An 18557-nucleotide genomic window follows, 5' to 3' on the forward strand; every position below is an offset into this window, starting at 1 on the left:
TTCAAAGCCAGTTCCCTTTGAGATGATAGATGGAAGTGAACACAGTGGTAATTTTCTTAATTCCATTCTGATTCATGTCTAACTCAGAATATGCTCTACATGATCTCAGCCCAGACTTTGAGCCAGGGTCATCTCCTTATTTTCGGATACTCTTAACTGGGATCTCCAGGGGCACTGAGGCTTGGTGACACATTAACACAAAAGGTGAGCTGGGAAGCTTGCCCAGCACTGGTTCTTCTCCCTGAGCATTCCTCCCCCTACTTACTACAGAGTAACTGCTGCATGGCAATCTAAGTGCACAGCAAATTCCACTAAGACTGCATCAAAAAGAGATGATTAAAGGGGGGAAATGGGTGGAAAGCTTGTCTCTCATCTAATAAATCCTCCGGTGATCATGGTATACTCCACAACCCCCAAATTTGAGTTTTGGTTGTTCTCACACTATTCCTCACTAGGGTTGCTTCAAAAACACCAAACTCTCCAGGCCCTCAAGATGGGTTCGCTTTCATGTAAGCTGTTAAGGATAACTACAGAAATCCAAGATAACAGAGGACATCATTTTATTGGCTGTCCACGATAAGTTCATCACATGAGGAGGTGAAGACTGCAGTGGGTGGCACAACACAATACCTCATTAACTACAGAACAGAAGGTTAACTGGTTCTGGACAGGATGAACCCGCAGCCCTCCACAGCCCGTGTGCTGCCACTTCTCGTCTAACGAAGCCGGGTAAGCAGACGATGGCGTTGTTCACTGGGCTTGGTCTGTTGTGCTGTCTTCTAACAAAACAGCACTTGAAAATCCACAAAATTAAAAAAGAAAAAAAAAAAAAAAAAGAAAGAAAGAAAGCAGCATTTCCTTTGGAATACCAACACCACTGTAACACAGACTGTAGCGTGGCATGCAAATCCACATCTGGTTGGGTTTTTTCCGCTTTAGGATTTTTTTTTAATTAACAAATGGAATGGCATATCTATTTCAAATGTTAGTAGCATAACACTTGAGTGCAATTTCAGTCTGGCCACAAGTATCAGGAACCTTCTGTGTGTCTGTTCCAAGGGCAGCAGACAGTGTGTAGCATCCAGGCAGCTTCTTTTCCTCCCAGGCTCCACTCTACCCAGTGAAGGTCCTTCCTCCCCAGGCCTACCCTGCAGATCCCAAATACCTGCAAACAGCCACTTCTCTGTTTGTTCGTTTTTGTCAATGTGCTCAGCGAGGGGAAGAGATTTCAAATAAAAGTAAGCTCGGAGGATCTGGGGCCTGTCTGCTCTTTGCCATCACACAGGGGTGTGGCTTTCTTAGTGGTTTTTGTATCCCAAGCCTGAGGCTGTCATCTCCCTGCCGCAGGCACATCCTCTGCTGGCTCCCTCTGCCTGTGGAGGAGCCCTGTGGTCTCAGGGCCGCCACACGGGTCACACGGAGCTGAGCTTCACCAGGCCGCGCACAGAGTCTTCATGTAGAGAGTCCTGGCTGGCCAGGCTCAGCACATGCATGGTGCGGCTGTGCGTCAGAGGGCTGCCTGACCCCAGCATCCTGGGTGTCGAGGGTGCCTCGTCTGGAGTTAGGAACTGGTGGCCCCCGTGTTCGTCCTTCAGGGGGAGAATGTCCGAGAGCGTGGCCTCGGCAGTGAGGTTGGGTATAGAGGAGGGTGGTGTGGGCTGGCCCAGTGTCAGGCTGGTGCACGGTGTGCCCAGGCCCGGCTTCCCCGGCAGGTGTATCTCATCGCTGATGAGACTAGGTTCGCTCTGCAGCAGGGGTGTGGCTGCGGCCTGCAAAACGAATTTGGTGCTCTGAATGCACTGGTCTTGGTCACACTGGAGAACAGCAGGAGCCAGCAAAGAGAAGGCGGAGATGGGATGGAAAGGGGGAGGTAGTGCGGGGAAGGGTAGGTGTGAGAAAAGAGAAACATTAGTGACATCTCAGTCAAGCAGAGGTGAGAAGCACAGATAGCACCCCAGATGCATCTGGAGGGGCCCCGGCACATGGCAAACATCAATACCTGGCACTGTTTGAATGCATAATCACCTGCAGGTGCCTGTGGCTTTTGTCTTCAATTTAAAGAATACAATTTAAAAACAATCCCCTGGAGTCACAGGCTTTCCCTTCCTATATCAGTTGTAAGCAGCTGCTTCTTATAGACTGAAAACCATTTTTTACCATGTGGCATAAAAAATATACCCATGTTCATAGCAGCACTGTTCACAAAGTTGAAGGAACCCAAGTGTCCGCTGATGGATGAATGGATAAACAAAACATAACTTATCCAAACACAAAGGAATGGGAGTCTGCTGGAAGAAGGAAAGGAATTTCACCCCATTACGACGTGGAGGAACCGTGAGGACGTCATGCTAAGTGAAATAAGCCAGCCACAAAAAGTCAAATGCTGTATGTGTCCCTGATATGAGGGACCTAGTCAGACTCGGAAAGAAGGTAGAATGGAGGTGGCTAGGGGCTAAGGGGAGAGGAGTGAGAAGTACTGTTTGATGGGGAGTCTCAGTTCTGGAGACGGAGGGCGGCAATGGCCGCAGAACATGATTATGACTTAATACCATTGAGCTGCACATTTAAAGATGGTAAGTGTCATGTCTTTTTGACCAAATTAAAAAAAAAAAAAAAAAAGACAGAGGCATCACAGAAGCCCTTAGGAATGGGACCAGACTGTTCTGTGAAAGCCCAGAATTCCTGCTGCTAAATTTCCATCAGCTTCAAGAACTAGGGCCAGGGATTTAGCTCAGTGGTTCGGTGGCCTGCCTTGCAAGTGCAAGGACCTGAGTTCAATCCCCGGTACCAAAAACAAGAACCACACATCAGTGGGCTTCTGAGGTTTGATAATGCCAACATCTGAGAAGACTGTTGTTTTTCTTCCAAGTGTTCTGAAGTCTCATCACAGCTATCTTACATCCTTTGTTTCAGTTTAATCACTGACAAAGAAAACAGCATAAATCCCTGGTCACTCTACAACCTCTGTTCTTGAAAGTACACAAGCTTCAGAATAGGTAGACTTCTAGGACATGGAAATCCTAAACTTGACCCTGCCAGTGGTGGTGGGGGTCCTTCTTACTGAGATTCAGAAAGCCGGATACCTTCCTTTGTTCTTTAAAATATTCTTGGAACATGCCTATTTTTCTCTCTTTACAAATGAAGATCTCAAGGCTGGGGTGTGTGTGTGGAGGGCTTGTTCAACTCCTCATGTGTGAAAGTAGGGGATGGATTAAATATTTGAGGCTGGGATCCTTCGACCAAAAACCAATCTACTCCTGCAAATTTGATACAGTGAGTGCTTACTGAGTATCACTTGGCTTATCACCCCCTTGTGCTTTTTCAGAACTGGGGAGTTACTAAATAACCATGGGCTGTACTAATGTTCTTGTGACTGAGGCGGTCCCACGCTATTCTAACGCCACTCTCGTCTATGGCTCTAGAGGCAATCCAAAGGAGCAGTGTCACCTGCCTTAGGGAGAACAGGAAGAGGGTTTCCCTGAACTTGCAGATCCCCAGGTGTTTATTTTATTTGCTCTAATGTACCCTGGGCTGATTCCTACCCCACCTGTAGCCTAGATGAGAAGGTTGAATTTGCTCCAGACTCTAAAGAACTAGCAGCTTTAGGAGCTCAATGCCCTTGGCTCCAGGCAAGAGCCAAGCTCCCAGGAGAGCCTTAATGAGGGAAAGCTGGTCTCACGATGAGTCCTTGCCTTTCTCTCCTGCCCCTCTATCCTGCCAGTGGGTGGACTGGCAACAAAACACGGAGACCTGGGAGAGCCTTGGGAGGATGGGAAGGGAGAGGAAGCATGGGAGGAGTTGTAACACCATTGAAAAGAACTGGAGATGGGCTGACTTTCAGGCCCATGAGACATTTCAAGTCCTTAAGACCTGAATAGAGTCATCCAAATCATTTTTGCCTCACTGGTGGTTTTTCAAGGTGGGCAACTGAGCAGCTCTCTGCCCTTGCAGGGAAGCTGGGTCAGGGCTGGAATCTTTTGGGTGGTCGAGCTGAGTGAGGCTGGTCAGCCGCAGTGTGGTGGGACAAGGCAAGCTGACTCCTACTCCCTGGCAACCTCTCGGCTCCACCAGGACTCCCCTCAGGCTTGACAGGGCAGCAGCAGAGAAGCACAGCGTCTTTGACTGCCATTCATCACAGAATGTCATGCCAGGGTTGGAGGGACTATTCTTTATGAGGGCTGCTTTATGTAAATGACCATTTAGCGCCCTTCCCGGAGAGGCAGCTGTGTAGCTGCAGTGCTTCAGCTGCCTGGGGCTCAGTACAGACGACAGGAGGCCCTGTCCATGAGCTGGTCACAGGGCTCCAGCTCACAGTGCCGTAGCCCTTCCTGGATGATGGAGTCTTGCCATCCTTTCCCTCTGGAGTCCTTACTCATCCTGTACTCTGTCCACACAATCCCTCCAACTCTAAGGAATGAAGAAACTGCAAACTGCATTTGTCTCCATCGACCTAAAGAAAGTCCTTTTTATTGAAAACTGATTGGAAAATTATATCTTAGAGTTCATCCTGAGTACTTCCAACTGGCTTTTACAGGTACAGAGAAAAATGTTAGAGGTCGGAGCTGGAAGCCACTTGTTAAAAGAATAAGGGGACTTGGGTTTCTTTTACTCTGTCTCTTTCTTCCTCCTTTCTCTCTGTTTCTCTCTGTCCATCTGTCTACTCCAAGCTCCCCTTCAACTATCCTTTTTCTCTTTCCTGACCACTTTCCTCACACCCATGAGCAGAGGACATGCGCACCCACTGGAACCTTCTTGATTAATATGGCTGTCAGTGAGGTAGGGGGTGAGGACAGTGACATCCCTGAGAGTTTGTGTCCACTAAAAAGGTCCATCTGTCTTCTGAGGCTTTAGCTACATACATTACTTTGCTGGCTTAAAGCAAATAGCACAGACCTAGAGGTAGATTCACCACAAAACTGAAGAAGCTGAAGCTGCAGGGCCCATAGCTGGCCCAGCCCCCTCCCAAGGCCTTGTACTCAGATTTTTTTTGGCCCCCTAAGGAAGCCTCTCTGTTGAGCTGCAGCCCCTCCAGACCTGGCCTACTCCTGCACTCACCCACTAGTGCTTTACTGGGGCCAGATTAGGACTTGCTAACAACTCACTGGCCAGAACCCAATTAAAAATGCTCTCTAGTTCATTATGGGTAAAGCTTGAGGATATGAGTGAAAATTAAATAAAAAGCATAGCCTAAGCCACTGATTTAAAAAAAAACCCCTATATATGTAAGTTACTCAGAAATCTTTTTCAAATGACTATTTTAACCCAGACTTATCTGACTTTAAGCACCTCTTCTGCATAGATTTGTTTAAATGTCTTAAAAGGTAATTGTTTCTCCAAGTGTTGCCCTGGGTGTTTCTCCTGCTCTAGGGACTGCTTTTATATAAATAGTTAACTATACTGTATTCCATTTACCTGGTTTCAGTGGTTAAGGTCCTGGGACTATGAACCTATGTTATATCCTGAGACTTTGAAAATAGTTTGCCATATTCAAAATTGACTTCTACTTAGGATCCAGGCTCTGTATACAGGGTATAGGTACTGCTCACGTGAAACTCTTACTGGCTCAGAACAGAGGACTTCAGGATTTATCATATTCTACCCGAGGAGAGTGCATAACTCTACCCATTGGAATTTACAGTTCTCATAATGTTTCCTTTGCCTGTTTTGAACATCTTTTTTTAGAAAAAAACTCAGATATCAAGTGATTCCAGAGATATCTGGTTTTTTAAAAAGTCAGAGTTTTCCCATTTATTTTCACTGTGCCGACATTCCACAGGTGGTAGGTTGATAAACCTTCATTGTCTCAACTCCAGTATGAGAAATTACAGAAGGAAGATGATCAGTATATTCAGGGATACTATAGAAATGACCCATGAAAAATTCTCTGTCTCTCTCTCTCTCTTTCATATGAGAAAAATTCTCTCATATATGAGAGAGAGAGAGAGAGGGAGAGAAATATATATATATTTATTTATACAGACCTTCCTGCCTCAGCTTCCCTAGTAGCTGGAATTACAGGAATGCCCGACCGTACCTGGATTATACCTCTTTTTTCTTTTTTTAATCTTTGCCTTTAATTCTTATTTGTCCATTTCTTGACTTTTCCACTTAATTATCTCTCTTTCTGTCTGGCTTTACCCATTCTCTCCTTCACCTTTTTCTCTCATTGCTGTCACTCCTACTCTCCTTTTCCTATCCTTTTTTTTTTTTTTTTTTTTTTTTTTTTTCTTTTTATCTCCTTTTCTACCTCTCTAACTTTCCACCACCCTGACTTCCTGGCTTTTCTTTTGAGGACGCTTTTACTTTCTACCAGTAGAGGGAGACATCACTGTTTGTTTTTTTCTCTTACAGTTTGTTCTGTGCAAACATTCCAAATAACAGGAAGTGTTAGGTATGTTTTAATTTATCTAACCAGTTATGTAATCATAAGAAAAAACGTCCTAACACCCAGATTTTTTGACCGTGAAAGTCCATCTACTATGAACGGTGAATTGAGAAATTCATGTATTAATTCCAAAGATGGCTCATATTTCTCAATTACTGGGTTGAATCATATGAAATTGCCAGTTTTTAAGGTCAAATATTGGTCAAATGCTAAATAGAATAGAAAAGAAGCTTTATCTCTAGAGAGATTTTTCTTCTGAACACATGAAAATGCTGTCTGAAGTGCTGGAGCCTCCTGAGTGCTTCTTTACATATTCTCAGGAGGCTGAGGCAGGATTGCCTGAACTACATAACAAAACCCTGTCTCAAAAAAACAAAATGGGGTGGGGTATAAAAAATTAGACTCCCCCAAATAAAAAAATTAAAAATGGAAAACTGAAATGAATAAACTTCTGAGAAAGAAATAGAAATGGCCAATAAATTCATACATGAAAAAATGCTCATCATTGCTGGCTATCAGAGAAATTCAAATTAGAACTATACTGAGATAACATCTTATCCCAGAAATAATGGCTATCATAAAAAATCTAACAATAACGAACACTGGCAAGGATATGGGGAAAAAGAAACTCTTTTACATTATTGATGGGAATGTAAACTAGTACACAGGTAAGGAAAATGTGGTATTCATACACAACTGAATATTACTATACCACAAAGAGAGATACACTTAAGGAAGTAAGTGGATGCAACTTGTGAACATAATTTTAAATGTGAAGTAAGTCAGATACACAAATTTAAATATAGTATGGTTTATCTTATATGAGAAATACACACACACACACACACACACACACACACATAAAGAAAGAGCAACATAGGAGAGAGATAAATAGGAAGTAAGGTCAAGTTCATCTACTTCCCCAAATTACCTATTCTGTTGTTTCAAAATATTTTAATATATTGTATATGCTGATTTATTTCACTTGTACTACTAGTTTACCTTAATTTGTTGAAAGGAAAGTTTTGTGTTATTAAAAGTTTGTTTCTGATTTGTAAGAATCTTTTTGGTCTACATCTTGCTTTCTGAGTAACTATTTTGAAGATAATGATACACAGTATATGAACCATTATTCTCTTATTATTTTGCTGTGAAGTTTTATTTTTTCGTAAAATAAAAAATGCTGCTAAAAGCAAAGCTAGGAGCTTTCTAGGTGGTCTATACAAATTAAGTCAATTACATCTTTTGCTCCAACTCTGTGAGAAGTATTTGGGCCAGGTGTGGTTTTGGCAGTGAATCCCTGTCCTCGAGTCTTATGAATACTCACTTAAAACTGCAAAAATGCCATAAATATCTTTACAAAGTCCACCTAATACACACATGCAGGTTAGGTGGACTGCTTTTTTGTATTATTTTAGTCAACATTATTATTTAAGTTTGCTTAACTTATTTTCCCCTGAGGTATTTGATTTTTCAGATTCTGCATAGATTCTTCAATCTTAATTTATAAATCATGCAACTGATGGTTAAGCCTTGTTTAGACCCTGGATTAAAAAAAGCTTTATATTATTGTGACAAAATATCTGAGATACTCAAATTAAAGAGGAAAAATTTACTTTGGCTTATGTTTTCAGAAGTTTCAGTCTGTGGTAATTTGGCCCTATTGCTTTGGGATGGTGTAGTATATCATGTGAAACCACAGGATAGAGGAGGCCTATTCGCCTCATGGCAGTTAGGATACAGAGAGAAAGGGGTTGGGGTCCCAATGTCCTCTTCAAGAGCATGTCCCCTGAACCCATCTTCCTCCAAAGAGGCTCTACCTCTTAAGCATTCCATTATAGTGCCAAGGGTTGGGGACCATGTCTTCAACCTGTGAGTCTTTGGGGGATACTTCAGGTCCAAATCATAGCAAGGGGGATACAATAATATTAGATTAAGTTAACATACTGTTATTTCCTTTAAAAATTTGGTAAGCATGTATTATTTTACTATCTTTGCATTTAGAACATTATTCCAAAGAATGTTTGTAGCTTTAAGTACCAAATATGTGACTGATGCTATCCAGAAGTTAAATTATTGGCAGTCAAATGAGTTAAAAGCATGACCATGAATGGATATATACATTGTCATAGAAAGAACTTCAATGTTAGGTAATAATAAAAGCCAATAATGGGGAAAATAGGAATGATGAAAATAAAATTCTCAACTAGCACTGGGATTATCTGCACATAATTCCAGTTTGGCTCCTCTGAATTTCAGAAGAGTTCAAGTGACAAAAGCTGTATCTGGAGTTATACTTACCATTTAAATGTTTTAGATGTCACTTTATTACTTTGACATTTTCTCCTTCAGAATTTACAGTAGAGAGATCACTTATATACTAAAAACCCATTACCATCCCCAATTGAAGTGAGATGGTAACTTATCAGTGACTTTCTCCACTTCTGAAAAAACAAATAGACTTCAGTGGGCATGTAGAGACCAGTTTTCTGTTAATATTCATCAATTTTTCTGACCCAAAGTATTAGGATATTTACCTAAGATTTACAAAGCTTTACCTCTAATTTCTAAAATACCGCATAGTGTTTGATATGGTTGTGCACACCTGTAATCCCAGTACTTGGGAGAATGAGGCAGGAGGATTGCTATGAGTTTGAGGCCATCCTGGGCTATATAGTGAGTTCAAAGCCGGCCTAAACTACATATCAAGATTCTATCACAAATGAACAAAAAAGATTAAAATGTTGTATATTTTCCAAGGAACACTTTTCCTGTCATACAGAAAACAATTTCTTCATTTGGACATTGGTCCTAAAATAAAATGATAGGCAAAAATTTGACCAAAGACACCTTGTATCTCTTTCCCTCCATCTTTTCTTCCCTTTGCAAAAGGACATTCTGGGTCTAAAGCTATATGTGAATGTTTCAAAATGTTCCTCCCTTAAAGTAAGCACCAGAAAAGGCATGGAGTCAGATGAATCATATCCCGTGGCTAATTCAATATTTATCCCTGAGAGACTGTGTAAGAAAAAAAATATGTGTCTGAAGAACATGAGAATATCTGCTCCAACATGTCCTCTAGTCATAGAGAAAAGGGATCTATGTTTACTAAAGATAGATAAGTGACACCGGATCACTTTTCCTTCTGAATAGAGGGGAGTCAAAAAAACTGGCTAAGTCATTGGAGGCAAATGGTGCCATGTAGTGCACAACAGCCAATGCAATATAACAAACCCTTAGAGGAGGAATTTTATAAGGTGAATCCCATAGCCAACTAGTTCTTTTCTTGGTGAAAATTCCCCAATCATAGCATAGAGTTAAGAGTCCGAGAAGGCAGGGAGTTTTGCTTAGTGGAAAAACAGATTAAGGCAGGAGGAAGCTAAAGTGGCTGGATCTTTAAGGTAGGCTATTGGTAAAGGGGATACTGTTAAGAGGGAGGACCAGAAGTCTTGTTGGGGTTCCCACATGTCTGTAGGAAATGACTATGCTGTGCATGTGAAGATGGAAACATTTTACCCCACAGTTTATGAGATCACAGCTTTAGTGGGAGTTGAGAGAGAACTAGAGATACTAGAGGTTGAGAAAAGTAGTACTTGGGGATATTGATTTCATTAACACCTTGAACATCTTGCCAACATCCCTGGCATCCAGCTAAGACATTAGAAAAGCTATGCCTTAGGGGGGAGAATCATGCCCTTAAGTAAGACTTACCTTACCAAAGCCTAAAACCAAACCTTGACAAAATTTTCAGAGCTCACATAATTTGTAAGTTGAATTCCTCCAAAATTAGAGGGGTCTGATAAACACCTTGAAGTTTCCATAAATGTGTACTAATTAAATATAATAAAAGCCAACAGAAGTTCATAGTGACAAGCCAGTAATTGAACTTTCTCAACACTTAGAGGAAGACAACCAAATCAAGTCTCTGTATTATATTATTTTAAATGTTCAACATTCAATAAAATATCAGTAGATGAAAAAGAAATGAGAGCCTGTGATAAAATCAAATAAAAATTCTAGAATTAAAAAATACAATAACTGAAGTGGAAAATCCTACAGATGAGCTTAACTAAAGGTTGGAGATGGCAAAAGAGTCAGTAAATATCAAGATATATATTAAAAACTATCCAATTCAAAGAAAGGGGGGGAGATTGAAGGAAAAATGTGCAGAGTCTCAGAGACATCCTTGGAGCCATATCAAACTGTCTAATTTATATAATTGGGGTTCTAGGAAAAAAGAGGAAGAATAAAACATAATGGCCAAAATTTTTATAATTTTATTAGAAACAGTAACTTTCAGACTTAAAGAAATTGAATAAACTCCAAGCATTTTAATAAAGGACATAACTCTTGGACCAGGTCAATAATTCACTTGGATACTGATACGTTTCCATGTGAATAAATTCTTTGCCTGATCTTCACTAGACTAGTCTGAAAGGTTGTAAATGGTTTGGACTTTGGGAAACAAGCAAAGAGAAAAAGGAACTAACTTAATTTCTTATTGATTAATACTGTCTTTGGTAATAGAGATGATACTGACAATGTTTAACAGATACTTGCTGGTTAAGTTGTAGATTATGGAGATTTTCTACACTCAGTTTTACAGTCTGATTTTGTGATTATGACAAATTAGTCATCCTTCTGCAGAGAAAGCCTGTATGATGTGATTTCTTCAGCCTTGGGAGAAGCTCTCATGCCACTGCTTTCCATATTAAGACCTCCCCCTGGGGAGATTTTGAAATAGTGACTAATAGGAGCACTTTTCAGGGAGTTAGCTCAGGATGAAATTACAACACTGCTGTTGGTTAGCAATGTGACATACATAACATCCCTGAGTTTCAGTCTCCTCAAAGGGTCGTTTATAATACCTACATCAGATGGTTTTATAAAAGAGATAATAACGTATGTAAAGCATTTAGTCCCATGTCACCCTAAATCTCCTATGTCTCCCACTGCCCTCCCCATTTAATGAATATTTACTGACATAAACTGTCAGAGGAACTGTTTTAACCCTGAAGATATATTTCTGAACAAATGGCATTAAAATGTTCAATTATTATGATAGGTTTTGTTGTTGTTGTTATTATTATTATTATTAATTTGGTACTGGGAATCAAACTCAAATCCTTGCTCTTGCAAGGCAGGCAGCAGGACCATTGAGCTGGATCCCTGGCCTGGTATTATATTATTATTAAAGACAGAAGTCCCAGCCACCATCGCTCAAGCTCCAGGAGGTAGCCTGGGCCCCAATCCACTGTGGGAAGGAGAGTCACATCTGCTCCCGACCCAGCTACCATCGCTCAAGCACCGGGAAGGTAGCCGCACGGGCACCCCAAACCCCCATAAGCCCCCCCCACTCTCAGACCTCCTGACTGTGCCAGTCTTTGGACCCACTCTGCAGAGGCAGAGGTGGTCATCAAGGGTATTTTTCTGAGTTCCCAACTCTGAACATCTTTAAAGAAAGGGTGTGGGAAATCTGTAATAGAATGTTGTGGAGTTCAACCATTCAGAAGGTTGGAGAACTCAATCTGGGCCTTGCAGCCCGAGGTCAGTCAGCGTCATGGGGTTCAGCTATAAGCTAACTGAGATCAGGGGTCTTGCACCCTCGCTCCGTCTGAGCCATTAAATGGTAAATACACTATATTGAAATTTTGTTCACTGCAGACACGTTCTGGACTGCTTCTTGATTTCAATTTAATTCAAATGATTTAAGGGTGATAGACTAGTAACTACCACCGGTGGTTAGTGTCAAAGTTGTGCTTGATCTTAATGGTGTTGCTGATTGTATCAGTTGGGATAAAGCATTGTGGTTGATTTGATGAGCTGTTTTCTCTGATGTTATGAAGATGAGAATGTCTGTGGGTCATTAGAGACCCAGAAGCTAGGGCACAAGTATATCAGGAAGATTTGGATGATAACCCAGAGATTAAACCAAGGACAGTCTGACAACAAAAATTAAAATGAGAAAACACTTAAGCAAGACACAAGGACAGACTTCCAGTTTACCAATGGCAAACAGTAGGGCAAATGAGGATGAAAAGGCTGATAGTGAACCACCAGGACACCCTGAACTTAAAGCACAGGAAGTAACAAAACAGATCAATCAGGCTCTAGAAAAGTTCAAAACAGAAATAATTTCCCAGATAACCATAGAGATAGTGAGCAAAATGGAAGTCGTGATTCGAGACTCTAGAGCAGAAACTGACAAAAAAATAGATGAGCTCAGGACCGTGATAGAAGCCATGAAGGCCCAGCATAAGAAAGAAATGGAAAAAATAAACACCCAACATAGGAAAGAAATGGAATCCATAAAACAGATTCAAACAGATATCCAGGAGAGTAAACACTCTGTTGAAAGTGTACGCAACAGAATAAAAGAATGTGAAGATAGGGTCTCAGATATAGAAGATAAGATAGCAGTCAGTGACCATGAAAAGAGAGGTCTCTTAAAAACAGTAAGAGATCATGAGAAATCGATCCAACAACTCCTAGATGATGCAAAGAAGAATAACATAAGACTGATAGGAATCCATGAAGTAGCAGGAGAAAATACAAATGACTTTAAAAAGCTGTTCGCAGAATTAATGACAGAAAACTTCCCAAACAGAGGGGAAGAATTTGATATTCAGATAACTGAGGCATATAGGACCCCAACTAGCTACAATAAAAAAAAAATCTACACCTAGACATATAATAATCAAGATCCCAGAAACCCAACAGAAGAACAAAATACTACAAGCAGTCAGAGAAAAGAAACAAATCACATACAAAGGAAAGCCCACCAGAATCAAAGTTCAGATGATTGCAGAACCTGGAAAAGCTGTTGCTGGTATCGATGCATAACATACTATTATTAGTCTTTTTATATAAATATAAATATATATATACATATATATATAAATTGAAGTTTGGGAAATTAACGGTGCTGCCAACTTTGGAAAAAGTCATGCTAATTTACTGTGTTGAATTGGCATTGTACAGAAACGGACAACCATATTGGTCTAGAAATGTTAATTTATTTTTATTTTTATTTTTTTTTCCATGTGTACAGGGGTAACACATCATACTAAATATGGAAGGTCATATCTATGTGGGTTTGATTACAGAGGCTAATAAAGTATTCTCTAAATAATGAAAAAAAGAATAAGATAAGACTATAAGAGCAAGAAGCAATTTAAATATGTTCAGGGACCATTTTCATCTCCAGAATTAAGGATTATTTTAATGTTACATCATTGCCTTTTCTCTTTTACTTTCCTTTTTAGTTTTATTTTAGGATTCCCTATTTTTAATGTTCATACAGAGATTTCTTTAACTGAAATACCAAATAGATTCTTTGGTGTGAAAAACTATAATAGTACACAGGATCCTAATCAGATAATTAATAATGTGAAATAGGAAGTAAAGGGCTAAAGGTGTAGGGAAAGTGGTAAGGGTGGGGGAAAGGTAATAAGAGAGAGGAAAAAAATATGAGAAACTGAAAAAATGGAAATAAAGTGTGTGTAAATGGGGAGGGGAGGAGGGGGTGATGGGAGGGCAGGGACAAGGGGAAAAAATGAGAATCAAGACCTATTATGTAAAGGTACAGAATCCCAAGGATGAATGTAATTGTATTGAATACCAAGATTGTACCAATAAACTCAATAAAAAGAAAAAAAAAGTAAGAAGTGCTTTCAATAGAGAGTAAAATATCCACCTACATTTGAAATTCATGTATTTTTGAAGTTCATTTAAATTTCACTTCAAGGTATAAGGGACAGACAGCCAATCTCTTTCTATAAGTAGGTTTTTATTGGGAAGAGAGTTAGGGTAATGGGTAATGGGGCCTGAAAGGATATGGGATAAAATTACACATGTGCAGTTCTCTGTAAATCTTTCTTTACTGAGGCACATTACAGGGTACACTTCACAGCAGAGAATTTGGGGTCAAATTGCAAAGTTTTCCTTAAGCAATTTGTTGAAGCTCTCTGTGTCTTTTATTAATCTGTAAAATGGAGGTAATATTAGTACTTCATAGAGTAGTGAAGGTTAGCCAGAATTATCAATATATCTATCAGTCCTAGACTAGCACATGATGGATCATGTGCTTCTATGGTATGGGAAGTGATAAACACCTTGTGACCATGAATGACTTGGAAAGAAGAAGGTGGGATAAGAGAGTACTGCTTAGCACCAGCCCTACTGTACATAACTGAATGCTCCTTCTGTAGTCTTGTTAGTATGTAACTTACACCACAGAATCCCATAAAGAAAGATGGAAAGTATAAAAAGTCTCATTCTGGGTGCTCGAATGATCCATAAATGAATGGAATATTTTCAGCCTGGTGACAAGACAGAATGAGCTGGATAAGTATTTGCCCAACAAGATCTGCAGTAGAAGGGACCCTTAAAGGTCAATGTTCAGATGAAATCCAATGGTGAAAACCTTTGTCCAACATTTTTGGGAGATGCTCAACTCTCCCAACCTGATATCCCTGGAGTAGGGACTCCTGTCCATCATGAGCCCCAGACATTGGGTATTTTTCTTGGATTGAGTAGGATCTAAATCCTAAGCCTACCATGTGGTTCTAGTTCTAACCTTGTGAGATCACAAAGAACCCATCTCATCCTCCTCTGAAGATATGCTAATGTACTTGGGGCATTTCCACCAGTGGGTGTGAGGCTTGGGATCAAAAAGATTACTTACAGCTTTAAACAGAACCTGGGTTGCTGATAGTAAAGACAGTCTGGTGAGATTAAAAAGTGCAGGGGCTTCAAGTCAGTTAGACTTTCAAATTTATCTGTTTATGAGCAGTTTGCTTAATTTATGATTGGTAATGATTTTTATGTAATCATATGTGTGCTTGGGAATTCTTGTGAGAAAAACCCAAGATACAAACTATTTCTAAAATGTAATGAAATTTTCATGAATGCTGAATTTAACAATTAATTAAGTTAACATATTCATGTATCTCATAGACATTAAGCATTTATTAATTATAATTTTGCTATTTTCATGTTTTTGATCTTATAATCTTTTTTTCAGGTCTTACAATTTTTTGCAGTTCCTGGAAAATTGCATAGGCTGCTGCCTCCTGTATCTGTCTGATGGATAAACCATGGCCTCTATTGACCCATGGATTAATTTAACCCTACCAAAGCCATTACTTCCCAAAGTCATGTTACCATGCCACTGCACCAAAGAAAACTTCCCTCTAGTTCCAAGTTGCACATTCAGGAAAGATGGAGCTTTTTTTAGATGTGGAAAAATTGGAGAATGGAAGGAATGAGGAAAAGAAGATGGGAGCAAATTGTATTTATATTTTTCTTGGCCTTCACATTACTCATACCAGAGAGAAAGCAAGGCAAACAGTAAAGAACTGGTCATCCATGCCGGGATTAACCTGGCTAGAAATGACAGCTCTCTCAGTTGGAGAAGTTGCAAGCATTTCATGGAACATTAGCAAAGCACAAAATACCAATCTTTCCCCTGCAGGGCTTACTGCACACATTCCTATTCTCTCATAGAAGTCTTTGGCTACTTCTCTTTCTATCTATGTTTACTAATTATTTCTGTTTTCTGTTTGACTTTTTCAGCCCTTCAATTTTCCTTCTTTTCATCTACTTAATAATAAAATGATATTGACATAAGACAGATGAGATGTGAGCGATACATGAGACAATATAGATGAAATGAATAAATTCCTAGAAAGACATCAGTACTGAAACTGACCCAAGAAGAAAATCTGAATAGACCTAAAACAAGAAGAGGGCAAATTAGTAATTAAAAAACTACCCACAAGGAAAAGTTCAAGACCAGAAGGCTTCACTAGTGAATTCTTCCAACTCCTTAAAGAAAGATTAACATGAATTCTTCATAAACTCTTCACAAAACATAAATAGAACAAATATTTCTCAACTCATTTTATAAGGCCAGTATTTCCCCCCGATACCAACACCAGACAAAGTCTTTACAAGGAAAGGAAACCACAGACAATATCTCTCAAGAATATGAATGCAAAAATCCTCAATAAAATACTAGCAAATGGAATGCAGCAACATACAAAAAATGATTATGTTTCTTAAGCATGTGAGATTTATCTGAGAAATGCAAAAAATATAAGACAAGTAAAAAAAGCAATGAATAATCACACTCTCAGGAAAATTCTGATATGCAGACCAGACAACAGTACACCTTGGATCCTATGGCAGGTACTAACTTGCTTAGTCTTGGATCTATTGAACAGTATGGGGTAGGAGAAGTTGGAATACCTAGGGTCAGAGCTTGCCCTCTCCTAGGAGGACCAGGGGAGCTCTCTCCTGTGTAGGGACAGAGATATCCTCCTGACATATTGATTGAGCTGCAAAGATCAAAAGTCACAGGTGGCTTGGAGCTGGAAGAAACTTTATATACAAACTAACCCCAGTTCCTCTTTTTTAGAAAGATCAGAGAGGCAGAGTGACTTGCTATCTGTAAGGGAGCTCCTGGTGGAAGCCTGGTTCCCACCCCTGGCTCTCACTCTCATTCCAGTAACGTCCCCTGTTGTCCAGTTGTTCAGGGAGAATATAATTGCTCTCGCTGATCATGCCACCCACAGACATCAGAGAGATGATGATAACTAACACTTACCTAGAACTTATCTTGTGGTAGGCAAAACTTGAAGTGCTATACTTGTATTAACTCGCTTATTTCTCATGGAAACCCTACCAGGAAAGGATGTCAATATTCCCATTTTATGGATGAAAACAGTGAGGCAGAGAGAGGTTAAAAACTTGTTAATGTCACTCATCTAGGAAGTGGTGGCAGTCTGCTTTATGTTCTATTAGTCCCTGTCCCTTTTTTCCTTTTCAGGAGGGAGCTAAGGAAGGCAGCTTAGAGCCAACTGATGGCTGATTCTACTGTGCTCACCCTATGTGTCTGTATAGCTTTTGTTACTAGCTGGGACATTCAGGGTGAGGGGCATGATTCTACAATGCTGAGCCATTACTGAATCTGGAGCAGTGCTTGTAGGTGTATGACTCCCGGGATTTTCAGATTTCTGAAAGTTTGTCTCTTACAAGGAGAAGGTAGACTGTGGTACTCACTGACAGAAGGCTTTTTTATTTTGGGTCCATGGACTTTAAGGATAGAGCCTGATCCTGACATTATGTGCAAAATAATGTGTGTGTGAGGGGAGCAGATTTCATTAGGACAGAAATGTTGTCCAGCATGGCTCCTGTGGTGGACCTGGTCTTGCTTGTTCTTTTCCATCCATGGAGATTTCCAAGCCTTTTCCTAGGATCTCCTCGGGGAGTCCTGAGCACAGAGTGGAGGAAGCTCCTGTCTTCTGGGTGTGCAGGTGTTGAGGAGACCATGCACCTATACTCAGGTGTGCAAGTGTGGGGTGCAGTCTGAGTGCACCATCAGCCTGAGTGAGTCCCAGGCCCACAGGTTCTCCTCCAGGCCCCATTACAACTCACAATACCATTGGCCCCTGGGTCAACTCCAATGAGGCTCCATCTCAGGGTCCAGGACACTTCTCCAGCCCCCCTCCCTCTTCTGCTGGCTCCCTCTTCTGCAGCTGTGAATGTCACACATAGCTCTCTCCCTAGTGACCCACATCTATTCTCATCTCCAGAAGCAGTGGGGCATGGAGGGCAAGGAGTTTGGGTCTTCATGCCCTCGGCCCCATGCTTCCTGGAGCAGCACCCATGCACATAGGTGAGCAGACACCTTAAAACTGACCCGAACACTGGATGGAGCTTCGGGAGGTTGGCAGCTGAAGCTAGCTGGTCCACTATCATAAGCTGCCTCTTTGCCTTCACAAGGGCCTCTTCACAGTGTGATAGTATCCAAGCCCTGGGCCATCAGAGTTACTGGTGGCTTGGGCAGTGGCCTTCCCACTGGGATAGCAACTTCACCCTAAACATTCCTGTTATGCCAGCACCCTCAGTGCCCCGTCCTTTACCGAAGTCACCAAGCAGCTCTAGCCTGCAGTGGTGTAGCAGTGATTTTGGTGAATTTAGTTATCACAGAGGCACATAGTAGGAATTCAATCAGTGGCTGATTTGGGTCTACAAACATCAGTGCTAGGGGCTGGGGGCACAGGACTGGCTCCTTTGTAGGAACATGGAATTTCTTTACAAAATAAAGAGAGCAACTGCCTTGCAGATATCTGAGGAATTTAAGGCACTGAGAGTCAGGGCTCAGCAT

At 40.8% G+C, this 18557-nt stretch overlaps 1 protein-coding gene across 3 annotated transcripts in view; it reads right to left on the bottom strand.

Annotated features, from left to right (window-relative positions):
• Positions 1 to 777: 777 nt before the first annotated feature.
• Positions 778 to 18557, bottom strand: part of Zdhhc14 (zinc finger DHHC-type palmitoyltransferase 14) — a 271332-nt gene continuing 253552 nt past the window's right edge. For 2 of the 3 annotated variants that reach the window (XM_033763299.1, XM_010625216.1), the window contains one exon: positions 778 to 1814. In XM_033763299.1, the coding sequence (XP_033619190.1) occupies positions 1413 to 1814 (402 nt within the window). In that variant the 3' untranslated portion in view covers positions 778 to 1412. The remainder of the gene's footprint in view (positions 1815 to 18557) is intronic. The other variant, XM_010625218.1, reaches the window with a different exon arrangement.

This window comes from Fukomys damarensis, unplaced genomic scaffold (assembly GCF_012274545.1).
Source record: "Fukomys damarensis isolate Sample0158 unplaced genomic scaffold, DMR_v1.0_HiC HiC_scaffold_14, whole genome shotgun sequence".
Taxonomy (NCBI): Eukaryota; Metazoa; Chordata; class Mammalia; order Rodentia; family Bathyergidae; genus Fukomys; species Fukomys damarensis.